General features: G+C 34.1%; 1 protein-coding gene across 3 annotated transcripts in view; it reads left to right on the top strand.

The window, feature by feature from the left end:
• SPATA6 (spermatogenesis associated 6) overlaps nucleotides 1-12,477 on the top strand; it is a 177,304-nt gene that overhangs the window by 159,131 nt on the left and 5,696 nt on the right. For all 3 annotated transcript variants that reach the window (XM_050802282.1, XM_050802273.1, XM_050802292.1), the window contains one exon: nucleotides 2,047-2,147. In XM_050802282.1, the coding sequence (XP_050658239.1) occupies nucleotides 2,047-2,147 (101 nt within the window). The remainder of the gene's footprint in view (nucleotides 1-2,046; nucleotides 2,148-12,477) is intronic.

The following is a 12,477-nucleotide window of genomic DNA, read 5'->3' as shown; positions in this document are numbered from 1 at the left end:
CAAAGGCACAAATAAGTTGAATGTAAAAGGAAACAAAAGCATACCGTTCAACAGCATAAGAGAATTGCAGTGGCTACACAAATATTGGACAAATAGACTTTAAGAGAATTTTTTCTTACTAAATTTCATACTAAAGACAAATAAAAATATTTTATAATGGCAACAGGGCCAAACCATCAGGAATATATGACCATTACAAATATATATGCACCTAAAAGAGATCCCAAAAATATAAGGAAAAACTGATAGAATAGAAAGAAGAAATAGATATGCAATTTAATAGAGACCTCAGTATCCCACATTCACCAGTGGACAGGACAGACAGAAGATAATAAGGAAATATTCATTCCAGATATGTCACAACATATTACTTAAAATTTCCAGATGTCAACATAAAATTACAAGATATGCAACAAAGCAAGAAAGATCAAAACATAGTTATTAGCTTATAGATCCTTGTATAGATGATTTTTTTCAAAGGGCAAGTTATTCAAACACAAGGAGGCAACAAGGATCACACCTTATTTTAAGCTATTAACTATGTATTTATATATTATATATAATTGTATTTATATATAATTATATATTTATAAAATATCACAAAATATAGTCTGAAAATTTGAAAGGAATAACCTTTAAGCTAATCTATTCCTTTTTGTTTCTCAGGTCTGAATTCCCCTATATGATATCCTTGATCTAGATAGGCATCAACACTCTACAGGAATAGTTTTAGTAGTTGTATTTTTACTCCTTTAAGACAGCTATCCTTTTTATTTCATTTCTTTGCCAAGTCTTTCACACTCACTACAGGCAATTACATTTTCTTTGATAATAGACTAAATGCTCCACTTCATTGACTTCTCAGAATAGGTAAAAATAAGGAATATCCAATAATATGCCATTCAAGAAAAAGATCTAATAATAACGAGTGGCTGAAAATAAAAGGACAAATATATATCGTTAAAGCACTAACTAAAAGAAAGTGGTTGTCTCTATATGAATAGTAGACCAAAAGAAGTTAAGGGGAAAAAAAGTAGTTATAGAAATAAAGGTTACTTCATAATGATAAAACCAAGAAACTATAACAATTCTAAATTTGTATGCATATTTTCTGTGATTTTTAAACAAGCTCTATTATTTATTGCACACATGTTTACACATAATGCTGTCTTCCTAGTTTCATGCCATCAGCAAATTTTTAAAATCATTTTTCTTCACAATGTACATTCAGCTGATTTCTTACATCAAGTGAATGAACCCCTTACTAATACTAATCCTTATTTGTGCTTACTAGTTTACTTTGTTATCAGTTCTGTTTGTTTCTCTTCTTGTTTGACTAAGGAACACAAGGATATTCACTAGTATTTGAGAAAGGCATTTGGTATTAAATTATATACCATTACCACACATGAACTTAACTGTGAATGTTATAGTTAACAAAGCCATCTCTTCAGAATACTATTTCTTATGTCCTTATATGTGTCTATTAGAAATTAAGAACAGGCTGCCCGTACAAGGTGGGGGTAACCATATATTTTCATTTCAGTTACCTTGCCTTTTGTTTTTGCCTTTTCTGGATTGTTACTGCATTTTGGCTTTTGATTAATAAGTCTAAGCCATTTCCTTTGTAAGTCATAGGTGCATGTTAGAATGCTTGTATCTACATAGTTTTCTCAAATACTTATTCCTCAGAATGCAGGTACAATCTCTTGAGTTCATATAACAATGTATAAGATAATATTAAGTTACGTATCATGACACAGGAGTCATTCCTCTATTTTTATGGATTCAAGAAGTATCTACTTGATACCTAATCTTTGATAAGCAATATTAGCAAAAACTATAATAAAACTGTATAGTTTTATTGGAAAGGATAGTAAATCCTCACTTAACCTTTTTTCCCCCCAAAGAAACACTAGCATTTAATTCCGTTTCTTATAAATTAAAATTTATAAGGGGAGGGGAAGAGCATTTTCTGAAGAAACATAAGCATCATTTTGGGGACAATGAGACAATGAGTTAATGGAAATCTTTAAAATTTTTCAGGATGAGAGAGACCAGAGAGACCTGGAGAAAGATGATGAACTGGAACTGAAAAGAAGTCTTTTATATAGAGACTCTGCCTATGACAGTGACCCCGAGTATAGGTATGAATGAAATATATGTATATCCTTCTTATAGTTCCTATAAAAATAACTGTTTTATAATCTGCTGAATTTGTGGGAAATTTAGACTCAAAAGGATAATTAGTATTTATTTTTAACTGTAAATTCCTATTAAAATTTTAATATGTTTGCATTACTGGAACTTATGTGTAAAAACAAATATAGTCAATTATTGGTGATGCCTTTCATCCTACTTAAGATTTGTCTGCCCTGAAAACTCACATACTTCAGAATGTATTTATTCTAATATAAAAAACAGTTCTTATAATTTTAGACCATGAGCCAACCTTTTTTAATAATTTAAGATCAAATTCTGTAAGAGCAAATTCTGTTCTCATCTAAAATTTGAGAAATGTTAATAATAACATTTGATATGAGCAAATTTCATCAAGATTTTTTACAGCTCTGTGTCAACTGACATAAATTTAATGCAATATTAAAAACTGTAAATTTTGGATTTATACCACTAGTTACTGTAATATATAGCTTTCACCTTCCTGAGATTCCTGAGGAACAAACAAAACTTCAACGAATGGAATATTTTTTAATTGCTAACTTGGGTTTTGCATTCAAATCTCTGATCTTTACTCTGGTAAGCTAGGCTAGACCATCTATGAACATGTGAGGACTCCTTATGCCCCTTACACAGAGTATAAGTGGGAGTGTGACTTCCTTTCTCGAAGTTATTGCCTCCCAAGCAAGGAGCAACCTGGGCCTCTCTTTAAAGTAAATAGTTTATTATAGGTAAATTTGAAGGTGAAGCAATCCAAAGAGGAAAAGAAAGATTCAGAGGGTACACACCCTGAGGAAGAGTATTTTTTACCCTTTGTTATTCTTCATTAAAGGCATATTCCCTAAATTGTTATATGGATTAGCATCCCGATTTTGGGTGCTTAACGCATATAATTAATTCTAATTTGGGCAAGAAGTGAGAAGAGTTGATACAGGAAAGAGCTTCATTTTCAAATTATCTAAGTTGTTTGTTAAAAATATAGATTTCCACTTTTTACCCCCATAGATGCTGATTCTTATATATAAGTAACACATGGAAATCTGTACTTTAAGAGATATCATGGGGCCAGGTGCAATGGCTCATGCCTGTAATCCCAGTGCTTTGGGAGGCCCCCATGGGAGAAGCACCTGAGGCCAAGATTTTGAGAATAACCTGGGCAACAGAGCAAGACCCTGTCTCTACAAAATAAATACAATAAAATTAAAAATGGGATATCATGGGTAATTCTAACATAGGTAGATAAATACTACATTTTCAAAAGTGCTGCTGTCAATTTAAAGTTTGCCATAAACCCCAATATTGGTTCTTTTTTCAGCTCACCAAGCAGTGTTATTGATTAAGCTTTTGATCACCCTGAACAATTTGGTACCTCTCAAATGAGAGTTAAGCAGGGTGTCAGAAAAGTTCTGCTTACACATTTTTGAGGTCACTTTATAATCATTGCTGCTCCTCTTATATATACACTTGAATCAATCGGATGAAGTGGTCAGTCCTTCAAGACTTTTAGAAAAGTATCTTTGATATTAGATCCAGAAGCTATTGAAATGATTAGGATATTATTTTAGTTTTATCCTCAAGTAATATTATGTACTAGGCCAAGAAGTCCTCCTGTTCTGCTTTCCATCTCAAAGATTAGAGGAACTACACTCAAAGTAATCACCTCCTTGCCAGCCTTGAGGTTTCTGTCAGTAGAAGTCAAGAGAGAGTTTGCAGTCTTGACTTACTATCAACCCTCTACAGATGCTGTTTGACACAGGCATCATGAAGAAGTTTGCATGAATCTCTGGAATGACTGAGCAAGGAGCTCAGCAAATCCTTTTCCCCCAAAGAAACAAACTGAACAGAACTGTCAAAAACAACAATTTAAGAACTCCTGGAATTGACCAAAAGCATATAACAAATTGAGAAGCATTTATCAAGAAAATCTTCTGGTTATACTACCTAAAAGAAAGAAAATCAGCATATTGAAGAAATATCAGCACTCCCATATTTATTGTAGCATTATTCACAATAACAAAGCTATGAAATCAACCTAAGTGGATGAACGGGTAAAGCAAATGTGGGAAATAGACACAATGGACTATTATTCAGCTATTTTAAAAAATGAAATCTTTTCATTAGCAACAACATGGGCAGAACTAGAGGACATCGTGTTAAGTGAAATAAGCCAGGCACAGACAAATATTGCATGTTCTCACTCATATGTGGCAGCTGAAAAAGATGATCTCATGGAGGTGGAGAGTAGAATAGTGATTACCAGGGACTGGGAAGGGGAGGAGGAAATAGAGGGTGAAGAGAGGTTGGTTAATGAGTAGAGAAAATACAGTTATGAAGAAGGGATAAGTTCTAGAGTTTGATAGCCCAGTAGGGTGACCATAGTTAACAGAAATTTGTTGTATATTTCAAAATAGCTAGAAGAAAGATTTGGAATGTTTCCAGTACAAAGAAGGGATAAATGTTTGAGGTGATATCCCAATTACCATGATTTGATTCACTACACATTGTATGCATGCATCAAAATATCATATGTACCTTAGGAATATGTACAAATATTATATATCAATTTCAAAGTTAACTTAAAAAATTTACTGAATATCAGAACAGTTAGAGCCTGTGACATTATAACCTGGAGGTTCCATCCCCATCTACCACTCCCCAGCTCCATATCACAAAAGTTCTACTAGGGAAGTCATGTTGAAATACTGGCAGCTCTGCTCCCAGAAATAACTAACTATATGGAGCAGAGCATGGGAAATTCCATTAACAGAAACAATAATGGTTTATTGGCAAACAAGGAAGGGAGAACTGAAGTTTTAGTACTACCTGGCAAACAAGCAGAGGAGGCCTGAAGTTTTAATACTGGTTGGGGCAGACAGTAAAGATCTGAGAGAAGATAGCCACAGTTGGCTGGCCTTGATATCAAGTTCTACGTATTCCTGGTTGGCTAGAAGATTATGTTAATGCATAAGGCTATACATATGCATGAGAGAGATTGGTGAAGGCCCTAATGAGCCACTAATTTATGATTGAATGTGAAGCCTTGTGAAGGCAGAAAGTAAAATGCAGGGCAGACTTGTAAACTAGATAAACTTTGAATATACTACCAAAGCCACATATCGATCCATTGGCGAAATATGGAAGCCTTATAGGTTTACTGGCTCTCACTAGTCATTTGCTAGCCACTAAGCTATGCTAACTCCGGGGTAGCCCCTGAGAAGCCAAGACAAGTACCACATGTTCTCATTGCAAATAGGAGCTAAACAATGGGTACACAAGGACATACAGAGAGGTATAATAAACACTGGAGATTCTAAAAGGTAGGATGGGGTTGAGAAAATACCTGTTGGTTAGCGTTCACTATTGAACCATGAGTACACTAAAAGCTAAAAGCTCGGATTCGCCATTATGTAATATATTCAAGTAACAAAACTGTCCTTGCACCCCCTAAACCTATAAAATAAAATAGCAACAATTAAAAAAATAAAGAAACAGACACAAGGAGCTGGGCAGTGTGAAGAAACAATTCACAGTATCAGTCCAGGCAAATCATTGAACAAAGAATCGAAAAGGCCAGAGTTTCTGCAGTCTCAACTAGATCTAAAACATTGTTTTCTACAAAAACTTTGAGACATGTAAAGAAAGAAGTATGACCCATATATGTGAACAATGAATTACTGGAAACTGTCTCTGAGGAATTCGAGATGTTAGATTCAGCACACTTCAAAGCAGCTACATTCAAAGCTAAAGGAAAGCGTGTTAAAAAATTGAAGTATGACAATGAATCATCAAATAGAGAACATTAATAAAAATCATCAAATAGAGAACATTAATAAAGAGATACAAGTTATTTCTTTGTGTTTTTCCTCAAGAAAAATTATGCTCGTCACTCAATACTTTTTTTAAAGTCTATATACACATTGAGGTTTTCAGCCATGAGGTCTAGCAGGTATTCAGTGTTTTTCTACAGGAATTGCAGAGTGGGAAAATATAGTTTGCTATGTTATCTTCCAGGTATCAGCTTATCTATGATAGTTGTCTCACGTCTTCTATCACCTTTAAGTTGAAACTCATTTGAAAGAAATCTCTTATCAAGAACTGAATAAATGACCCCTTATTTCTGACATCTTTGGTTTGGGGAGCTGAGTAGGGAAGGAATCAACTACCCATAAGATTTCCTTCTCGCTTTTATATTGTGTGGCTTCTAATACATTTTAGACGTTTGTTATGATAGCCCTGCCAATTCCCAGGGCCCTAGAGGATGCTTCTTCTTCCTTTTAGTACCTTCTACATTTATTTCAAATTTCTTCTGTTTTCAGGAGATTTAAAATTCTCTCTATGGTTGTGTGTTTCTCACATCACTATTGTATTTCAGCATTAGCCCAAATTTTAATGACCAGGCCTGAAGTGATGGTTCATGTAAATGGGAGTTGGCAACAAAATAAGAAAAATAAAGATAAAAATAATTTTAAATTTGTGTTTAGAATATTATCTCTTCTATTATGGCTGTTATGTGGAATTTTTAACACTGTTCTTTTATAAAACTAGCTATTGATAAAAACTGTTTTCTATTTGTTTATGCCTAATTTTAAGGATATTGACAGTAGGGATATGCTCAACAAAAATGTTTCAATTATGAAATTATTCATAACAGTTTCAATTTGAGTAATTTAAATTTTCTGTTTTTTTCAATAAATTGGTACATCATAATTGTACATATTCCTAATGTACATATAACATTTTGATGCATGCATACAATGTGTAGTAAATCAAATCATGTAGTAAATCAGTTCTTTATATTGGGAACATTCCAAATCTTTCTTCTACCTATTTTGAAATATACAACAAATTTTTGCTAACTATGATCACCCTACTGAGCTATCAAACTCTAGAACTTATCCCTTCTTCATAACTGTATTTTTCTACTCTTTAACCAACCTCTCTTCACCCTCTATTCCCTCCTCCCCTTCCCAGTCCCTGGTAATCACCATTCTACTCTCCACATCCGTGAGGTCAACTTTTTTAGCTGCCACAGATCAGTGAGAACATGTGATATTTGTTTTTCTTTGCCTGGCTTATTTCACTTAACATGATGTCCTCTAGTTCCACCCATGTTGTTGCTAATGAAAAGATTTCATTTTTTAATAGCTGAATAATATTCCATTGTATCTATTTCCCACATTTGCTTTACCCGTTCATCCACTGATGGGCACTTAGATTGATTTCATAGCTTTGTTATTGTGAATAATGCTGCAATAAATATGGGAGTGCTGACGTCTCTTCAATATGCTGATTTTATTTCCTTTGGATATATACCCAGCAGTAGGATTACTGGATCAAAAGGTAGTTCTATTTTTTTTTTTTTTTTTTTGAGAAACCTTCATACTGTTTTTCCTAGTGGACTATACTAATTTACATTCTCACCAACAGTATATGAGCAGCCCCCTTTCTCCGTATCCTCAGCAGCGTGCATTATTTTTTGTCTTTTTTAATAAAAACCATTTTAACTGGATTGAGATGATTTCTTACTGTGGTTTTGATTTGATTAGTGACATTGAGCATTTAAGAAATATATCTTTTGGCCATTTTTTTTTCTTCTTTTGAGAAATATCTATTCAGATCTTTTGCTCATTTTAAAATCAGAGATCAGATTATTTTTATTTTTTCCGCTGCTCAGTTTCTTATATATTCTGGTTATTAATCTCTTCTCAGATGAGTAGTTTGCAAACATTTTCACCCGTTACGTATTGTATCTCTTTACTTTGTTTATTGTTTCCTTTGCTGTGCAGAAGCTGTTTAGCTTGATGTGATCCCATTTGTTTATTTTTGCTTGGTTGCCTATGCTTTTAAAATGTTACTCAAGTAATCTTTGCCCAGATCAATATCCTAAAGCATTTCCCCAATATTTTCTTCAGTAGTTTCATCCTTTCAGGTCTCACATTTAAGTATTTAATCCATTTTAGTTCGATTTTTGTATATGGTGAGAGATAGGCATTATATTTTTATCTTTTGCCTATGAATATCTGGTATTTCCAGCACCATTTTTGGAAAAGACTGTCCTTTCCCCAATGTATGTGGTTGGTTCCTTTGTCAAAAATGAGTTTACTGTAAATGTGTGGATTTATTTCTTCATTCTGTATTCTATTCCATTAATCTATTCGTCTGTTTTTATTCCAGTACTATGCTGTTTTGGTTACTATAGCGTCACAGTTTAATTTGAAGTCAGGTTATGTGATGCCTCCAACTTCGTTCTTTTTGCTCAGGATTGCTTTGGCTATTCTAGTCTTTTTTTTTGTTTTGTTTTGTTTTGTTTTTTTTTTTTTGTTTGTTTGTTTGTTTGTTTTTGTAGTCCCAAATAAATTTTAGGATTGTTTTGTTATGGTTGCTGTGTAGAATGTCATTAGTGTTTTGATAGAGATTGCATTGACTCTAGATTGCTTCAGGTAGTATAGGCATTTTAACAATATTGATTCTTTCAATCTATGAACATGGATATCTTTCCATTTTCTTGTGTTCTCTTCAGTTTATTTCATCAGTGTTTTATAGTTTTTGTCATAGCAGTCTCACTTTTCTGGCTGAATTTTTTTTTTTTTTTTTTAGTATTGGAAATGGGATTGCTTTCTTGATCTCTTTTGCAGATTGTTTACTCTTGGCAGATAGAAATGCTGATTATTGCATGTTAATTTTTTATTTTGCAACCTTACTAAATGTGTTTATTCATTTTAATTTTTTTGGTAGAGTCTTTATGTTTTTTAAATATAAGATCATGTTTTCTATAGAAGGGAATAATGTGACTTATTGTTTTTCAATTTGGATCCCCTTTATTTCTTTCACTTGCCTAATTGCTCTGGCTAGGACTTCCATTACTATGTTGAATATAAGTGGCGAAAGTGGGCGTCTTTGTCCTATTTCAGATCTTAGTGGAAAGGCTTTTCATTTTTTCCAATTCAGTATAATATTAGCTGTAAGTTTGTTACATATGGCCTTTATCATTTTGAGGTATGTTCTTTCTATGCCCAGTTTGTGGAGGGGTTTTATTATGAGTGGATGTTGAATTGTATTGAATGCTTTTTCAGCACCCGTTGAAATGATTATACATTTTTTTTGTTTTTGATTCCGTTGATATTATGTATCACATTTATTGATTTGCCCATAATGAACCATCCTTGCATCCCTGGAATGAATACCATTCGATCATGGTGAATGATCTTTTTCATGTGTTTTTGAATTCAATTTTCTAATCTTCTGTTGAGGATTTTTGCATATGTTCATCAGGAATATTAGCCTGTAGTTTCTTTTTGTTTTTTTTGTCTGGTTTTGGTACCTAGGTAATGCTAGCCTTGTAAAATGAGTTTTCTCATATCTTCAATTTTTTGTGATATTTTGAGTAGACTTCTTGTTAGTTCTTCTTTAAATATTTGGTAGAATTCAGCAGTGAAGCCAGAGATCCAGGGCTTTTCTTTTATGGGAGACTTTTTATTACTGCTTCATTATTGTTATTTATTATTGGTCTATTCAGGTTTTGTATTTGTTCATGGTGTAATCTTGGTTTGTAGGTTGCGTGTGTCCGGGAAGAAACTTTACAATCTAACAGGCCTGGGAGGTCTAATCTATAAAAAGTATTTCATTGACCTTGAAGAAAGTCAATTATTTATATAAGAAAATAAACTCAACATTTTATCTATAAAAAAATGTAATTCCAGAATTTAATGTTTATGTTAGTAAAATTATAACACTGATAACATGAAGAGTGCTATTAATCCTTAAGAAAGAGTTACCTTTTCTTTTCTGTCTTCATCACATCCAGCCCAGTCTTAGTCTATTTCATTAGCTTCCTATGGGCTTGCTCTCACTTACATGTGCGCGCTCTCGCACGCGCTCGCTCGCTCTCTCTCCCTCCCACCTTCTTTTTTCCTTAAGACCCTCAAAACTACAGTTGATCCTTTCACTTGAAACTCTTCTGCCTTGTTTCCATTTTCCACAAATGTTCATATTTAGCCTAATTTTCTACTCCTTGAGGGCAATAGCAGCATGGCATAGTAGAAAGCGTCTTAGAGCACACATATTGTCTTTTTTATTTTGCCACTTACTAGCTGAGCAGTCTTAGGCAAGTCACTTAACTTCACTGAGTCTTAATTTCTATGTCTACCAACTTTTAAAGGTTGTAAGATGTATTCATAAATAGATATAAAGTACCTGGTTTCGTGTTTCTTATTTAATAACTTCTATGTTTAAATTTTAAAACAATCCTGTAAAACTAAAGTTAAGGAAGCTGAGACTCTGGATAGTTAAATAAATTGCCCAAGGTCTCACAGCTTATAAAAGACTGAGCTGGAATTCAGTTTCAGGTGTGCCTGACTTTTAGCAACTATGTATTCTTTTTTTTTTTTTTTTTTTTTTTTTTTTTTTATTTATTTATTTATTTTATTTTATTTTATTTTATTTTTTTTATTTATTATTATTATACTTTAAGTTGTAGGGTACATGTGCATAACATGCAGGTTTGTTACATATGTATACTTGTGCCATGTTGCTGTGCTGCACCCATCAACTCGTCATTTACATCAGGTATAACTCCCAATGCAATCCCTCCCCCCTCCCCCCTCCCCATGATAGGCCCCGGTGTGTGATGTTCCCCTTCCTGAGTCCGAGTGATCTCATTGTTCAGTTCCCACCTATGAGTGAGAACATGCGGTGTTTGGTTTTCTGTTCTTGTGATAGTTTGCTAAGAATGATGGATTCCAGCTGCATCCAAGTCCCTACAAAGGACTCAAACTCATCCTTTTTTATGGCTGCATAGTATTCCATGGTGTATATGTGCCACATTTTCTTAATCCAATCTGTCACTGATGGACATTTGGGTTGATTCCAAGTCTTTGCTATTGTGAATAGTGCTGCAGTAAACATACGTGTGCATGTGTCTTTATAGCAGCATAATTTATAATCCTTTGGGTATATACCCAGTAATGGGATGGCTGGGTCATATGGTACATCTAGTTCTAGATCCTTGAGGAATCGCCATACTGTTTTCCATAATGGTTGAACTAGCTTACAATCCCACCAACAGTGTAAAAGTGTTCCTATTTCTCCACATCCTCTCCAGCACCTGTTGTTTCCTGACTTTTTAATGATTGCCATTCTAACTGGTGTGAGATGATATCTCATTGTGGTTTTGATTTGCATTTCTCTGATGGCCAGTGATGATGAGCATTTTTTCATGTGTCTGTTGGCTGTATGAATGTCTTCTTTTGAGAAATGTCTGTTCAGGTCCTTTGCCCACTTTTTGATGGGGTTGTTTGTTTTTTTCTTGTAAATTTGTTTGAGTTCTTTGTAGGTTCTGGATATTAGCCCTTTGTCAGATGAGTAGATTGCAAAAATTTTCTCCCATTCTGTAGGTTGCCTGTTCACTCTGATGGTAGTGTCTTTTGCTGTGCAGAAGCTCTTTAGTTTAATGAGATCCCATTTGTCAATTTTGGCTTTTGCTGCCGTTGCTTTTGGTGTTTTAGACATGAAATCTTTGCCCATGCCTATGTCCTGAATGGTACTACCTAGGTTTTCCTCTAGGATTTTTATGGTATTAGGTCTAACATTTAAGTCTCTAATCCATCTTGAATTAATTTTCGTATAAGGAGTAAGGAAAGGATCCAGTTTCAGCTTTCTACTTATGGCTAGCCAATTTTCCCAGCACCATTTATTAAATAGGGAATCCTTTCCCCATTTCTTGTTTCTCTCAGGTTTGTCAAAGATCAAATGGCTGTAGATGTGTGGTATTATTTCTGAGGACTCTGTTCTGTTCCATTGGTCTATATCTCTGTTTTGGTACCAGTACCATGCTGTTTTGGTTACTGTAGCCTTGTAGTATAGTTTGAAGTCAGGTAGCGTGATGCCTCCAGCTTTGTTCTTTTGACTTAGGATTGTCTTGGAGATGCGGGCTCTTTTTTGGTTCCATATGAACTTTAAAGCAGTTTTTTCCAATTCTGTGAAGAAACTTGTTGGTAGCTTGATGGGGATGGCATTGAATCTATAAATTACCTTGGGCAGTATGGCCATTTTCACGATATTGATTCTTCCTATCCATGAGCATGGTATGTTCTTCCATTTGTTTGTGTCCTCTTTGATTTCACTGAGCAGTGGTTTGTAGTTCTCCTTGAAGAGGTCCTTTACATCCCTTGTAAGTTGGATTCCTAGGTATTTGATTCTCTTTGAAGCAATTGTGAATGGAAGTTCATTCCTGATTTGGCTCTCTGTTTGTCTGTTACTGGTGTATAAGAATGCTAATAGACATCTATAGAACTCTCCACC

The sequence above is a fragment of the Macaca thibetana genome, chromosome 1 (genome assembly GCF_024542745.1).
Source record: "Macaca thibetana thibetana isolate TM-01 chromosome 1, ASM2454274v1, whole genome shotgun sequence".
NCBI lineage: Eukaryota > Metazoa > Chordata > Mammalia > Primates > Cercopithecidae > Macaca > Macaca thibetana.
The sequence above is the reverse complement of the archived record's forward strand: the minus strand, read 5'-3'. Positions and strand labels throughout refer to the sequence as shown.